Below are 17,620 nucleotides of genomic sequence, written 5' to 3' on the forward strand. Positions count from 1 at the left end.
GTAATTTTTACTAAAAGTTGATCAAACTTTAAGGTACATATGCTATGTCAAAAGCTATACTGCAAATTCTTAACATGTGCAAATGTGTAGATGAACCTGTGTATATTATACCAAGCCTGTGGCAAAAGGGTGAAATGATGAGAACTAAATGCTCATATCAGTTGGGCTAAAAATTAACCTATGAACTTTAATTGTGTAATTTTTTTGTAAATATTAATAAGGACTTTAGGTAAGATAACAAATTAAAAAACATGTATGTTATGAAATATCAGATGATTTTGTACACATTGACAACTTCAGTTTGTAATAACTAATATTTTACATGAGGACAATATGAAAGTTAGCAAACTTGCACTAAATATTTGGATATTTTAAGTACAGAATGTAGCAGGACAGTAGCAAACACTGTGCTGGACTCTCAGTAGGTTTCCTGACATCTGTTGAAGCAGGTTATCCTGGCTTTAATTATCAAATGACCAGTGAACCCACGTGACATTGTTTTTCTGGGATTATTTAATAATAATACATACACTTCAGTGGTGTATGGATGTAACTAACAGAAAATGTAGGGAATTAACCTGGAACTAATTCAGAGAGGTATGTAGTGATATATTACATAATATTACAGTAAGGAGGACATATTAAACATGTCATCCACAGCATGCAGTTCACTGTTGTCAAGTTTCATACCGTTCACACATCATATGTTAAGAGTTATTATAAATACAAAATATTGGATATGAAAATATCACTACGTTTTAGAATACCATTATAAAGCATGTCACTGTTATGGATATTTTAATTTCAATCTCATTTTAAAAAATGACATTATAAATAGTCTTAACTTGTACACTTGCTTACAACAACATTATGATTGTGCTCAACAACCATTTCTAATACTTACTTAATGTAATCATTAGTATTATGGCATAAGTTAGATATATTTAAAATGAACTTCCAACATAAAATGAATAAGCAGGAGTTAAGGTATGTAAAACATTTAAAAAGTATTATTATTATTATTGCCACAGACATTTCATAACAATAGTTATATTACAAACTGTGTGAGGATTACTACTAAATCTTAGCAATGAATCAAAGTATGCACAACTTGTTTACAAACTAGTCAGGGGGTTGGGAAGAGACCTATATTTAGGCTTAATTTGTGTTTGTTTTAAATCTTTAACACACACAGAATTGATTGTTTATAGGTTTTATCTTATTTGTTTCATTGTTTTTTTATCATTTTAAACCCACCTTTTCTAGTCATGGCTGTACAATTATATTAGTAATTTATCAGAAATTTTTAGTCAAACAGAAACGCAACACAGAATATAATCTTTCTTTTACCATTAGCCAACTATAAGGTTCTGCTTTTAAACTACAAGATATAGTGTAATATTTAAAGAAAGCATTTTCTAACAAACTTGAAGAAAGCATTAAAGTATATATACCCAAATCACAAAATGTCAATACATTTCCTTTTCATATAGAACTGCTACTGGCCTAATTAGCTATTATTAAATAAAATATAAACTGGTTTTTACTGTTATAGAATAATATTTTAACCCAAATAAGTATAAAATAATATCTTCATTTTAAAATTATTACCACATCATACTTTTGACTTCTTGTGATACATTTGAAATTTCTTGGTTTATTTCTCTAATATTTCACCAAACAGAGAACACATTAAAAGCTTAAGTGAGGTTGGCTAGGCAATCAATGAGGTTTGTCTTACTTGCAACAAGTTTGCTTCTCTCCATCACTTCTTTAGCAATAGTGTGATTAAGGGCTAAAAGATGGGCTCTTTTCTTTTTTTCTTCATCCACTTTCTTCATCATCATTTTCTCTGATTCAGTTCCTTCCATTTTAGTTGGTTCTTCATAACTAAACAATATCATGAAAAATGTATTCTGTAAGCCTTTTTTTCAAAATAAAACCCACTTACAAAATATAAATACTGAATATGAATACATTGTAATAAATACTAAACTTTAATGCAGAAATAAACCTAATTTGAATACCATACACAAGAAAACACTATCAAACAGTGTCAAATTAATTCGAGAGGAAAAATAAAAAATTTGAAATATAACTTTGTAAACAAATATCAACATCTTACTGCTATACACTTACACTGTTGCTTCAGAAAGCATTTTCCTTATACTTTCTGCCTTTAAGTTTCTTCTGATTTTTTCAGCAGTGGACAGTTTTTCTGGCTCACCTTCTATGTAGCGTTCTGGAATGTCAATTTTCTGAGGAAGACCAAGCTAGTGGAAAAAAAATGCTCAGTAAAATAATTCTGCACTATAACCAGGTTTGAAATTTTAATGAAATAAGTAATAAAAACTTTTACATTTCAGTAAACACACCACTGACAATTTCATGTTATACACTGAAGCTAAATAGCTTTTGATCATTGAAAGGAATGAACTATTTAATATTAGAATCATTAAGGTATACAGTTTTATTATTGGACATTTCTTTTTGCGATTAAAAGCACTTTGTACTTTCAGTATCATGTTTGCAGAATATCAGAGCAGTACATAATTTTATACCATACTTCTATGAATACAAATGACTTCTCCCAAACTGTTAAAAATATGATATCAACAAACTTACTTCTCGATCAATAATTCTTTCATCAAATACTTCTGTTTTTCGAATTGTGCTCCGTACAATATCTGGTGTGATTGCTGTGCGTAAGTAGCAATCCGTGTGGAAATGTCGTAATGATGGACCAAACTCAAAATAAAAACGATTTCTCAGAAATTTGAAAAATTACATCAGTTCATTTAACAGCAGGTAAAATACAGCTCAAATCAATCAGTATGTATCCTAAATAATATAATCAAAAATCTGAAAATGATGCAATTATTAAACAAATAGAGAACTGAGAGAGACTTCTGATAAACTGTTTGATAATTTAAGAATATTAGAAATGTGTGTTGACATTTTTCTTACATGTAACTACTACTACTTGCAGCAAAAAGTTGAGAAGTTTTACCTAAGTTGTTTACCTAACTACAAATCCTCATAGATGTAAGAGAAACATTTTAGAAATAATCACTCATCTCAACTTTGCTGTTTATCTATACCAATAATGTCTCCTATTTAGAGGCAATAAATCAGAAACCTCCAAACCATACTGTTCAAAAGAAAAGAAACTTTAAAACATCTTGGATGCAATGAAACACAAATGTTTTGATCCAACTGAATATATTCTTCCAACCTAAAACTCCTTACTTTCTTGCATGATGTACAGAACAAATGAAGCTTACAAAATAAATTTAATCCTTTACCCTTTTTACACTACAATTTTGAATATATTTTTAATTTTAAAAATTCTGTATGTCATTGTAACACTTCCTTCAGGCACATTCACTTATCATAATAAATAACTTACCATTCTGGGAGAAAACTGGTCAAGAAATTGTTGTGATCCTGTACCAGTAATGGTATGATGTCTCCGTTTAGGTTTTCTGAAGAGCTGCCTATGATGCCTCGGGCTTATCAGAGACTGATGACTACTTGATCTGTGCTCTGTGGAAGACATTAAAAGAGGAGAGGTAGATGCTCCTCCAAATAATCGCTCATGTGCACTCAGGGTCTTTCTCTGGATCTAAATGTAAAGATTACTCAAAATTCAAAGTGTATTCTGAACCAAAGACACTCATATGTTAACTTGTTAAATAACAAATTTAAAGTAGTAACACAACATGCCATTATTTATGTCACCAATGAAAAATCAAGGAAAAAACATGGAGAACTGCAGTAAAATACAGAAATTCACATTCTATAAACCAGTGAACCTGCTAAAATAAAGAACAATGAACTTGAAATTTAATTTTGGTTTTATTTACAAACAAGTGCAATCCAATAACACATCAAAACTGCATTTTTGAATGATATAATTGAATGCGTGTTTTTAAATAACAGGTTCAATACATGACTGACTTAATATACACCACATTGTATGGGTGTCAGGTGACACACTAAACTTGTGTTCCAAGTGACAGATTTGAAAACATTTAATTTCAGATCTGATAATGTACTTATTTTAAGACACCACATCTGAAAATATATTTAGTTTGAAAATACAAAGCTGAGAACATATCTGATTTCAGCATACAGATCATAGAATATATTTGGCTAAGATGCTACACTCTGGCAACATATATGGTTTTAAATGAGAGGTCTGAGGACACACTTGTTTTCAGACAACAGACCTGAGAAAATATTTGTTTTAGATTAACAGGCTTAATAATATATTTTGCTTCCAGATGTCAGACCTTGCAATAAATGGTTTCAGAATATAGATCTGTCAACACTTGATTCCAAAAGACAAAACCTTAAACTATATCTTAATTAAAACACACCTGACAAAATTTTTGGTTTCAGAAAATAAGTCTGATGGTATATTTGGTTTCAGACAACAGACCCAAGAATACTTTTTTTTTCAGAAGGCAGATATGACACTGTCTCATGCATTCTTTTCCAAAAATAATGCACCCCATTTCAAGTGTCATGTTGCTTATTTACTTTTTTTTCTTATTAAAAAAAAGTTTAGTATTGTTTATTAAAACGTAGCCTTCAGGTTTCAATAACTTGAGTTGCATTTATACTGGACTTTTGTGGCAAAATATTGGATATCCAAGCAAACTAACAATCCATATCAAATAAACAACACAAACAATATCATAAAACATGAACATGAGAGTATTTATATCCCCATGTTTTTCAGGTGCCTTCTATACAGGAAACAAGAAGATTAAGAACCAGAAAATTAAACCATGGTAAAAAAGACACGTACAAAGATTCAAAAGTGAATAAAAAAAATCTTTGAAGTAGGTTAGTCAGTAAATTTACATGTAGAATAAGCTGATGAAGCCAATTTTGCTATGAATAACAATACAACAGACTTTGGGGCTGATATGTAATCCTATCTGTTCTTTGTACACAATGACAGTGACAACCCCAGCACAAACTACTCCTTCTTCAGGTTTGTTCTGGACCCACCATTTGACTTGAGAAAATATTTTTTTGAGAAGACAACGTACAATGTTACAATGTACGTTTTTCAGACGCAACCTTTCATATAATAGGCTTGACAGCATATGGCTTTATATAACAAACATCACAATATTTGACATTCTGATCTTTAAATGACAATTTTAACAGTAAGAAACATCATATGGTTTTAGATGACAGAGATAATAACAGCTGATATCACATGATTTTTAGATGACAATCATGACTACAGCTGATAGTATGTGAATTTACATGACAGGCATAAGTTGATAGTATATGATTTTAAATAACAAATATAATAGCTAACAAAAATGAATTTAGATGGCAGGCATAAAAACAACTGACAGCACGAGAGATTTGATAAGAAGCACAAAAACAGTTGACATCATACTGTTTTAGATGACAGACATAACAATAACTGACATCGTGTAATTTCAGATGGAACACACAAAAACTGACAGTATATGATTTTAGTTTGCAGACACAACAGTAGGGGACAGTATATAATTTAAGATATAATAACAGCTGATATTATACAATTTCAAATAACATGATATTTGCCACTTGCATATGGTTTTAGATAACAGACATGATAATAACTAAAAGCATGTATATTTTTATGACAGTAAGTAATATTATATGATAGACTTTCTTCAAAGATAACACTAGACATCTTTAGGCTCAGCATTAAATCCATTTTCTTTAAATTATTAGTTTATTCAAACTGTTTTACATATTAAATAATACATAATTTAACAACAACAAAATCTTAAAATTCATTACTAGATAATTTGTTTTGTTTTGTTTGTTTCTGAATTTTTCCCAAAGCTACATGAGGGCTATCTGCACTAGCCGCCCCTAATTTAGCAGTGTAAGACTAGAGGGAAGACAGCTAGTCATCGCTACCCACCACCAACTATTGGGCTACTCTTTTACCAACGCCTTAACTCACCTGACCATGCAGGGTCAATTACTAGATAAAGTAAACTAATTTCTATATTTGATATTTTTATTTATTTTATTATTAATTTCAGGTCTAAGAACCTATCACAATATTAGTAGCACTTTAAATGTTGAAAAACAAGAACGTATGGTTGATCTAGACTTGTACCCAGTGTTTAACCAATAATTATCAACTTACACTATTGGTAGCAGAGAAGGATCAAAGCAAAAATTGAATCTATGCACTTGACTCAGTTTCACATATTAAAATAACTTATAAGTTATGCACAAAATAAGAATGTTAGGGACTAGAGTTCATACTCAAAGTCATGCCCAATATCTTACCTGGACAGTATGAGTAGGTGAAAACAGAGAGGTGGGTCGATGAGGTGAAGTAGTTTCTGTTACTGTTGCTGGTTTTACATCTAAAATAAAATTTAAAAAAGAACACTTTGATGCACAGCAAAATATTTAAGCTTTTTATTGTCACCTGTGAAAGATAAAAAACAGCTAAGTAAAGGAAAAAACTTGGTATTTTGTAAATGTTACAAATATAAGTAGACAACATTAACTTCTAAGTCACTAAATTTGTTTTAATGCTTCATATAGCAAGTGCAGACAAAAAATAGTCCAAAAAACCTACTGATACAAAAAAAATCTATTTAATTGTGAAATGACACTAATTAACATCTTCATAAAGTGATGGTGCTTTAGCCAATATACAATTTTTCATATCAAATCTCATAATTTATGGTCTATATAATTCATTTTGTTATATAATTACCTGAAATCCTGTATTTGAAGTTTCCAAATTATGACCCAAAAGTCATGTATGATTCCTACAATAAGGTAACCCTTATAAATTTGAATATGTTGTTATGAAAATGTAATCAAATACTTAAGCATGAACTGATACTACACAAAAAATTGGCGCTTGATTGTAAGGAAGGTCCTACTCCTGCCTGTTACAAATAATTAATGTAATAAGTTCCTGCATATTTTGAGCTTCTGGTGGAGGAGAGGAGAATTTCAAAATGAACAGTGTGAGTGGGCATAAATTAGGCTTTAAGTACATTCACCCACTTGATTTGATCAATGTAGTGATGTGTTATCATAGGTTCTTCTAAAAACATTGTTTTTAATAGATGATTGAATAACATATTTGAGGACATTCATAAAGCATTATTTAATCTACTTCTTTTAAACACTGTGACCAAGTTAAAACATTAATTAGCATACAAGTATATGTACTGCATAATGAACAATTCTACACCAATATATTAAATTCAAAACACATAATTAAAGTAACTAATATAAACAGTTTATATAACTAGATACCTGTACATGTAGTTCATATTTATCAATTCTACATCAGTTATATTCAATACAAATTACATTACTAGGGTAATTAATGTAAGCAGTTTAACTACTAAAACCAAATAAATTCTACTCATTAAAAAAAACCAATAACTTTAAATCAGAATCACTTTTTTGTTCTGGTACTGTTCTACAACTGTATCAGTTAATAAGTTAAGGCTTTGAGCTATTTCAATCAACTGAACAACATGAATATCAATATCAATCACATTAACAATAACCAACTTAATAACTCATCATAACAACAAAATTAACCAGAACAACAGGAATAACGTAATTTGATAAAACAACCATTTTTCCATACCTTCCTGGCTTTTAATACAGTCAGATGCCTCAAACAACCTGACTTCAGCCTGATTATCACAGCGAATTTGCTTTGAATCATTCAAACAGGGATCACTTGTTGTTACCTCTTCAGGTGTTGTATGAGTTTGAGAGGGGCCTATATTCATAAATGTATTTATGATATCTTCTCTTTCAATTCTAGTTATATTTTTCAATAAGGTCACAAATCTTTCTTACAAAAATTCTCTCTCTCTACTTTATGTTGTTTTAAATTCTACTTTATAGTGATTACTGAGAGAGAAATTTTTGTTATATTAAACACCCAAAACTTCTTGTTTTGCTTATACCAATCAGTTCAAAGTTCCAAACACTAATGCTCAGTGTTATTTTTTTATATTCAATTAAAGTCTCTCTAATTCAATAAATATTCAGTTGTGTTACTGTTTTAGTTACATTCAGATTAGGAAAAAATTAATATTTTGATGTCTTAGTAACTAAATATTTCACTCAAGTCTCAAGACCTTGAAATTACAGATTGTTTGAAATTTATGCTAAATATTCTAAAGACCCAATAATATATAGAAGAAAATAAGAGATTATTTATCATGTCCTATGTTTTGAAATAGTTTTTCAAAAGGAAACAACAAATAAATGCATACACTTTAATTTTTTAGTTTTAAGTCTAATTTCATGACAACTTTAACCAATTAAATGGTTTTTCTAAATTCCACACTTGATCTAAAAAAAAAAAGTTTAAAGATTTTTTTTTCATACTTACCAAGAGAACTAATGCTACTTGATTGATTTTCACGTAAATGGTACTCTGGCTGAGTTAGGCTTGTTTCTTGATCTTGTTGATGAGGCCTAGTAAGGTCAGCTGCTTTGTTGCGTTTGTCTTCTTCGTCTGACTTGGTCAATTTTATACACTGATTAGGATGTGGTTTGTTTTGTTCTGATTGGTTTTCCTTGAAATGTCGAGCTGGTTCATTAATACCAGATTGTTTGGTTGGTTGATAAGTTTTAGAATTCTGATTAAGTTTGGAATGGTGATCTGGTTGGTTAGATTTCACGTGTTGGTTTGGTTGACTTATGATTACATTTTGATCCAGTTCATTAAGTTTGTTCTCCTGATATGGTTGGCTTGACTGGTGTATTCCATTGTTATCTGGCTGTTTATACCCACTTGTTTGTTCTGATTGGCTTTGTCTAATGTAATTCTCTGATTGATTTAATCTAGGTGGAAGATGTGAGTTGTTTGTAGGGTAGTTTAATTGGCTTAATCTACCATCTTGATCTGGTTGGTTTGATCTACCATAACAGTTTGGTTGATTTATGTTTTCTTTTTCATCTAACTGGTTTTGTTTGTCATGAAGATTTGAATAATGTAATCTTTCAGTCTGATCTAGTTTGTCAGGTCTTGCATGATTTTGTGAAATTATCCTTCCATTTAACTCTGGTTGAATATGTTTACCATGTTGATCTAAAAAACAAATCTGTTGCTTTGATTGACTTAGTATGGCTTGCTTGTCATACTGATTTAATCTGATATGTTGACTTGGCCAGCTCAGTAAGTTTTTTGGGTAATATAAATTATTTCTCTCAGACAAGCTTGCTTGATTTATTCTAATGTGTTCCGACTGAATCTGCTGCTTCTGGTTCTGTAAGTTCAATATACCATGTTGATCTCTACCATTGAGAACACTTTGATCTATATAATTCAGTCTTCCTTGTGAATCTTGTTGTTGAAGAGTGGTGTATGATGAAGTGTGCTGGTCATGATGATTAACTCGAACCTGATGATCTTCGTTTAACTGTGCTAGGTTATTCATGTTTGTAAATTGGGCAGAAATTAATGAGGAATCATTCTCAACACCACCAGAGTGGCTAATCACACTGCACTCAGGTTTTTGCTACAAACATAACATACTTATTACAATTCATTTTTATTATTATTGTAAAGTCTGACAGAATAATCTTAACTAACAATAAAAATTGAAACATGCATTAACTGGTTTTTGGACTTCACTATTTATCTCTGATAAAAATACTGATATAAGAAAGCATTTGATACATTTTTTGTTATACAAAATTTTCTTAATAAGTAATTCTCTTTAAGTAACAATAATCAGATATAATTTATAGCACATTAACCATTTCATATTTTCAAAAAGTGAATGCAGAAAACAAAGCAACTTGGCCATCCTGTTTATAACAAGTGACAGAATGAGACTTAAGCAATTATTTTTATCCAGAAGATGTAAAAATATTAACAATTTTGATACTGTAGCAGAAGAGCCTCTAAATCTGGCCAACTAGTTTCAAATTATCTTAAGTTTGAGTTAGTTTGTTTCAGCACAAAGTTAAAATGGGCTATTTGCACCTTCTCCATTATGAAGAATCAAACCACAGATTTTTTCTTGAAAGAGCACGAAAAACTTTCAATAGAAACAAACAAAATAGTAGTAGAAAAAATATGGCTGAAATTAAGAAAGTTAGGTAATATAAGAATATTAAGAAAAAGGAGTTAAAGTTTTCTTTATAACCTGTTTATGAAACAATCTGGAGGCATCTCTGGTATGTAAATGACAGTGAGATCTTGCCAATATACACAAGAAATTTCAATGCTTCAATATGATTAATGATCATGGTTTTCTATTCTGATTTTTAAAAACACTAACTGGAGATTTGAGACACAGGACCCACATGTTGGTGCCTAGGAACACCTCTGAAACGATTATCTCTACCTAAAATAGCTAGAAATAGCTCAAAATCTAAAATAAGTCAATGATCTTCACATATTTTCTCAATTGTTTTTATTAAAATAAAAGTTTAAAAAGTAAAATATTGTGAAATTAATTCACACTTTAATAAAACAATGACAAATGTATAAGCTGGAAACAAGCAAGGAGGTTTTTAATCATAAATGAAATTACTAAAGTGACACGTGGCTGGAGATATTTTTACATTATTTTAAATTAATTTACTCCAGACTAAGAGAAAAAATGTGTAGAAATAACATATTAGATCTATCTTCTATCTGTCCAGAAAATTTTGTTCGAGATAATAACTCATCTGAATTGGACTTAATGTAGCCAAAAGTATATTTGAAATGATGAAACTTTGTAGAACGGATGACAACTGCCTATTGTGGAGACACAATTGTAGAAGATGATGTTTCGAAAGTCTTCTATCTTCAAGTCATTGTGTGTGTAGGTGCTGACAGCCTTTTATAGTGTCCTGGTGAATTGTGAAGAGAGTGTTATGATTGGTTGGATTATCACTGTTTCTAATTGGAGGAGAGATTGCCTGTAGATGCAACCAATGGCAGCCACAGATTACTCACCTCTAATCCAGAATCTCTCTTAAGTGAAGGTTTAATAGTGTTAATATAAAATGATTCTTTGATTTTTCTTGTCTTCCAGAATTTGTCTCTGTCAATGATTCTAGTTTTCTCTCAGTTTGTTCTGTGTCCAGTTGATATGGCATGCTCTACAATGGCTGAATTTTGTGTTTTCATGAGTCTTATGTTCCTTTATTCCTGTCACAAGTTTTCTTCCCATTTCTCCAATGTATGTATCATTGCAAGAACACGAAATTTCATAGATGACATTTCTGAGATTTTCTTTGATAGGTTGCTGTTTGTTTTTATCAGAATGAACCTTAAGGTATTGTATGATTTCCACTGGACTTCTATGTTGAATGTTTTTGGCTATGCGTTTGAGTTTTTCACTCAAACATAAAAGAATAAAAGAACATAAAGACAGTTCAAGACTCATAAAAACACAAAATTCAGCCATTGCAGAGCATGCCATGTCAACTGGACACAGAACAAACTGGGAGAAAACTAGAATCATCGACACAGTCAAATTCTGGAAGAGAAGAAAAATCAAAGAATCATTTTATATTAACACTATTAAACCTTCACTTAAGAGAGATTCTGGATTAGAGGTGAGTAACCTGTGGCTGCCATTGGTTGCATCTACAGGCAAACTCTCCTCCAATCAAAAACAGTGATAATCCAACCAGTTGCAACACGCTCTCCACAATCCACCAGAACACTATAAAAGACCATCAGCATCTACACACAAAATGACTTGAAGACGAAAAGTGAAAGACTTTCAAAACGTCATCCTCTACACTTGTGTCTCCACAACAGGCAGTTGTCGTCCATTCTACAAAGTTCCATCATGAATACTCTGCCTAAACAATATATCAAAGTATATCTGGAATGATATTTGTATGCAGTACTTGAAACATAATATTGATGTTAAATGCATAAGCTAATCTCAAATAAAACCTTTCCAGCCTCAAAAGCAATAAAAAATTTGTTCTTAGTTATGTATAATTATTTCTTACGATATTAAAAAGTAGAAATAATTAGATATATTTCCAAACTGTATTAGAAATGCTCTTTCATCACACAACCACATAAGCAATGGTCTAGTAGTATTACCGAGTTTAAAAATATTATACCACTAAATTAAGGGCAAACAATGGCTATTATCCATCATATATATGTGCAGTTGCATGTTAAATTATGGAAAATGACAACAGTAGTAGCTGTAATTAGGACTGGCTAGTTATTACTATGCTTTGTGATATCTTCACATGTACAACATAGGAGCAACAAGTATCAAATGCCAGTTGAGTTGTTTTCCAACAGCAATTTCTGCTTTCTCAGATGGGTTGAACATCTGCACCAAAGATATCAGGTTGGAACATCATGTATGCCTATCTTAAAAGTATGGATGTACTGTTGAAATATTATAGGTATTTTAAGAGAAATACACCACTTGTGGTACTAATAAGTTTTATCTTTGTATAAGTGCAATCAAGCAAGGCCATAATCTTGAAAGGGTCTTGAAGATAAACAAGAAACTTAATAATCAAGAAGAAAAAAAAAGAAAAAAGAAACCACTGAGAAAATGTAATAAAAAGAAAATTATTTTGACCATTTCCAAATACATTTATCAATTATTATTGAAAAAAACAGAGTTATTTATACCTGAGAAATTTCTATTGTGTTTAGATACTGTCTTTCCCATCTGCTTGTAGTTTCTGGCTTCCTCAAAACACCAAGTTCATGGGAACTGGAGGAATCGAGGTCTGTTTCCACGTATGCGCTGCAGTGTTTTCTCTTAGGTGGTAGAGTAGCAGAGCCTGATAACACAGAAATAAAAAAGGAAAATTATATTATGTATAACATCAATTGAAAAATAATTTACTCAGAAAGGAAAGCAAAAAAAAAAAACAACCTTTGTTTGTAACATTTACCACAATTATTTTCATCTTAAATAAAGTTTACAAATAAAAACTATAAAAGAATAAACATTAAAAGCTCTTTCTGAAACACAACAATACAATAATAAATCCTTAAACAAACAACACCATGTAACACAAATTTTGTTCCTGGATAGTGGGTATTATTTTGTAATTCCTCATGTTATAAAAGTACAGAAAATGGCCATTATTCCCTTCAAACTTTGCCTTTGTGATTTGGATAATGAAATTTAGAAATTAACCTATTTTCTATGTAAAAACGGGCAAATTTTCACATTTTCATTTACATAAGGTTTGAATAAAACAACATATGAATCAAGATTTACATGTATTTATACTAAAGTTATACAAAAATGCGACTGTAATGTAAATCACTTTCATGTATCAGCCCCCAAATATAGTCTTCCATCAAGTTTTCATTATTTCCTTCCAGGTCACAAAAGCAAAGTTTGAAGAGAAAAACATGTCTTTTCCATTAACTTTAGGAATACGCAATTGGGAAATAACACTTTCTGTCGAGGTTGGTTGGTTGGTTGATTTAGTGTTTAATGGCACAAAGCAGCTTGGCTATCTGCACCAAACATCCTGTGAAAAGTTAAAATTAATGTAAATTTAGTAAAATTCATAAAATGAAATTAAGGTAAAACAAAACAAAGTTTAAAAAACATAAATAGCATAAAACCAATGTTTACATCTAGTCAACAGCGTTAAGACAAAAACTACAGTAATACAAGTTGTGAAGGACTTTCAGTAACATATATGTAATTATTATAACTTGCCAGGAAGACTAACAGGTAAGTACAAAACCCACCATCAGTCACCTGAAGTTGGCCTTTCCAATCCTGGTTCCTAGTTATTTGGTATTATAGCCATTTTCAAAATGTAAAGTAATAAAACATTTAAAAGACTTGTAGCAAAGTTTTAATAATAACTTGCCAGGATGACTAAGGTGTAGTTCAAAAGGATAGTTCAAACAGCAGCATTAAGTCACCCGAAGTTGGCCTTTCCAGTCCTGGTTTTGAAATTATTTATGTTACAGCCATTTTTTAATTTCAAATCGAATTAGATGAACAATTCTTAAAAGAGAACCACATTAAAAAAAGGTTTAATGTACAAATTAAAAACTTAAATGGCATTAAAAATTTTAATGGCCTTTAAAAAATTCAAAACATTACCAAGGTGGACAGGGTCACCATCACCAATAATACTGTATAACGTTATGGACAAACCTTGGGACAGAACATGTTTAAAATGGTGCTGTCATTAAGAATCATAATGACAGCAAGAAAGTAAAATGTAGCATACTGTGACCTAAGAGTTACTCAAATCACACACTGGTGCATCAGTTCCAGATAAAAGAAAATGATGAGCTAAAAAACTGTGACCAATTTGTAGTCTAATTAGAACAACTTCCTCTTTCCAATCCTTATGGAAGCAAGATGTTCAAAGATATAGTGTTTTATTCAGAAAAGCTTGTTTTCGCTTTGCTCACTCCAAGTTGACTGCCAGCTTGCACAGAGCTGAGTCTAGAATACAGGACCATAGTCCATGTATGGAACAGGCACAGTGTTGATAGTGGCAGACCAGATAGATTTAGCTCCGGTGTTGGCAAGCTTGCTCCTGCGAATACCAATGAGGCCCAGTATCCAGAAAACCTGGATAGAAGTAGATGTTAAAGACAAATGGACCAGTCTGTTTTGAGTAGTGCAGTTTGAGTACTGCTTAGCTTCTATGTGATCCAGGGCAAGAGAAATGGCATACAGTTCAGCAGTGAACACTGAAGCTGTAGAGGGGATTCTGTCCGCAACCACTGAATCACAACAAACCATGGCAGAGCCCACACAGTCACCTGATTTTGAACCATCAATATCAATAGGAATGGAAGGATGGTTCAAAAGACGTTCAGCAAATAGCAGACAGTATTTCCAATTGGGAGTGTCTGCTTTTCTCAGATGAAAGAAAGATAGGTCACAATTGAGAACTGTAAGAAGCCATGGTGGGATGAGCTGACCAGTGGATACAGCAATGTTATCCAAGTACAGATGAATTCATTCAACTGTGCCTGTATACAAAGGCCAAAAGAAGCAATGTCAAATTGTTTGTTCTGAAAAAGTATGGCCCACTGAGGAAGAAAAACACAACCCGAAGTGGGATACTTTGGTAAGAAATGAAGTTTCGAAGCATATAGTAAAGACAGTTGCAAAAAAGTTTCATGAGACTATATGTACAAGCTCTGAACTGGGGAAGTGCAGAAAGCCCCAGCGCAGAGCTGACGTCCTTGATGATAAATGTGATCCAGCATCTTTAAGGCCGAGGGTCTGGCAGAGCCAGAGATCAGAGATCCATAGTTGGGTTTTGATCGAATAAGAGCACGACATATCTTAAGCATAGAACATCGATCTGCTCCCAAAGTGGTGGGCAGAGCACAGATAACCCATTGTGTAACTTTGTGCTTAATTCAAAACAACAACAACATCCCAAAGTGGTGAAAGAGAGGACACAGAGGATCTTCAGTGCTCTTGTACATTTGACCTGTAGCTGCTTGATGTATGGTATAAAGGTCAGCTTACAGTCAAAGATAAGCCCCAAGAACTTTGTCTGAGGGACCACAGGCAGCACAACTTCACCGATATGGGGTTCAGGATCACAATGGCAGATGATCCCATTGGATCATCAGATTATTAGAAATTAACTACTCTCCATGTAAAAGTGCAGGCAAACAGTTTTACACAGAGAGAAGTTAAATCTGTCTGCTGTAAATTCACTTCAGTAAATGATTAAGGGCAGACTTTAGCTGCCACTCAATATACCTAGAGCCCATTTGCAACAGTGAGAGGGAGTTGTTCAGTAATGGAAGTGAGGAAGAAGCAGAAGTGCTTGATACTCAGCAAAAGCTTTCACCTGGAGTACCGTGTTTATCCGAAAATAAGATAGGGCTTATATTAATTTTCACTCCAAAATATGACACTAGGGCTTATTTTTGGGGGATGTCTTATTTTGATATATTAAAAAAATGAAATTACAAAGTAAAACTATTAAGCTAACCATTTAAAATAAACTATTATTAAACTATTAAACTAACTGATTAATACTTAAACAATCTAATTAACTAACTATTAAACTAATTAATAAATTATTTTTTTTATTTCTTTCCTCTTCCTGCCACTCTTAACTAGGGCTTATATTAAAACTATCCCCAAAAATCACACTAGGTCTTATTTTATGGGTAGGTCTTATTATCGGAGAAACACGGTATTAGTGTTCTCCAGGTATCAGCTACTTCGTGGCCATCAGTGTGCAAGATCAAGAGGGAGACAGAATTATATTGCCCACTGACCTTTTGAATCTCGTCCCATATGACTTTGAGACTGGTGGTAGAAGATATGCCGGTTGTGAACTCAAACCAAGATTCCTTCTGGCTTTGATGTCTTAAGCTGCTTGTATAATACAGTCAGTTACTGCTGCCATACAGTCTTCTATTGATGGCTTACAGATGATGGCAGGATCAAGTTCTATGAGAGCAGTGAAAGAGGGCCAGTTTTTTGTGATCCAGCTTCCACCAGGGTACATGGGTCAGGTGGCATTGACCACGGCCAGTCTCTCTCAAAATTACAGGAAAATGATCACTGCCTCGTTGATTATTGTCAACTCTCCATGAAAAATGGGAGAATAATGAAGGGGAGCAAAGTGAGAGATCATTAGCAGTAAAGGACTGACTAGGTGCATGAAAATAAGTTGAAAAACCAGTATTGAAAAGAGAAAGATTGTGATCAGAAAACATACGCTCTACAGAGTGACCCCTCCTATCAATATCAGCACTTCCCCAGAGGGGATGATGTCTATTAAAGTCCCCAAGGATTAAAAGGCTACTGTTCAATAGGAGCATCAAGGTCTGATTGATCATATGTCTCTCCAGGCAACAGGTAGAGAGAACAAACAGTGATTGTATGAACCAAGGAAACACAGATGGCTACAGCCTCCGAGGATGTGTCGAGTAGCAAAGACAGGGTGGGCACATGCTAATCAACCAAGTGCCACCCCTCCGTGCACTCCTTCATCACACAGACTGTCATTTCTGTACAACGAATCCCATCCAAAGGTGACTATATCTGCAGGTTTCAGAAATGTTTCCTGTAAGCAAAGACATACAGGATGGTAGGAAGCAAGCTAGATAAGAATGTAAACCTGGACAGTTCCATTGTATCAAAGTGGCCATTTTGACTTACGTGTAGGCAAATTGGGTGAAGAAACCTTCTACTTACAACTACGTCTTTTTTCCTCCATGGATCCTGCCGTGGATCGATTGGGCAGGTCTTTTCTCTCTGCACTCCCACTGTAGTTGTGGAATGAAATGCAGCAGCATACATCTGAGATGAAGTGGTGGACAGCAACTTTCGAGTCTAAGGATAATTAATGTTATGAATCGTTTTCAAACACTGCACCTCTTTTTCTTCCAACCAGTAGGATGGGTGAGAGCTATTGCAATTGATGCAATGAGGGTCCATTTCACACTCATAGGCATCATGGTCCTTGCCACTGCAACAAACACATGTCAAGGAACCGCAACATGATTTTATTGAGTGACTGAACCACTGACGCTGTAAACATCAGAGAGGGTTTGGAATGTATGGCTGCCTCCTGCAATAAAGATAACCTGCCTTGATGGTGACAGGTGGTTGTGGTGATGTAACTGTCAGAACAA

General features: G+C 32.7%; 1 protein-coding gene across 2 annotated transcripts in view; it reads right to left on the bottom strand.

Moving 5' to 3' along the window:
* The window catches only part of LOC143235066 (uncharacterized), a 107,887-nt gene that overhangs the window by 11,389 nt on the left and 78,878 nt on the right, over positions 1–17,620 (bottom strand). For both annotated transcript variants that reach the window (XR_013018911.1, XM_076472840.1), the window contains exons 18-25: positions 12,644–12,798; positions 8,417–9,548; positions 7,658–7,795; positions 6,322–6,401; positions 3,410–3,625; positions 2,626–2,748; positions 2,140–2,273; positions 1,742–1,890 (exon numbers count right to left, since the gene is read on the bottom strand). Coding sequence is in view for 1 of the 2 variants with exons in the window: in XM_076472840.1 (XP_076328955.1) it covers positions 1,742–1,890; positions 2,140–2,273; positions 2,626–2,748; positions 3,410–3,625; positions 6,322–6,401; positions 7,658–7,795; positions 8,417–9,548; positions 12,644–12,798 (2,127 nt within the window). In the remaining variant the exon portion in view is untranslated. The remainder of the gene's footprint in view (positions 1–1,741; positions 1,891–2,139; positions 2,274–2,625; positions 2,749–3,409; positions 3,626–6,321; positions 6,402–7,657; positions 7,796–8,416; positions 9,549–12,643; positions 12,799–17,620) is intronic.

This window comes from Tachypleus tridentatus, chromosome 12 (assembly GCF_004210375.1).
Source record: "Tachypleus tridentatus isolate NWPU-2018 chromosome 12, ASM421037v1, whole genome shotgun sequence".
Classification (NCBI taxonomy): Eukaryota; Metazoa; Arthropoda; class Merostomata; order Xiphosura; family Limulidae; genus Tachypleus; species Tachypleus tridentatus.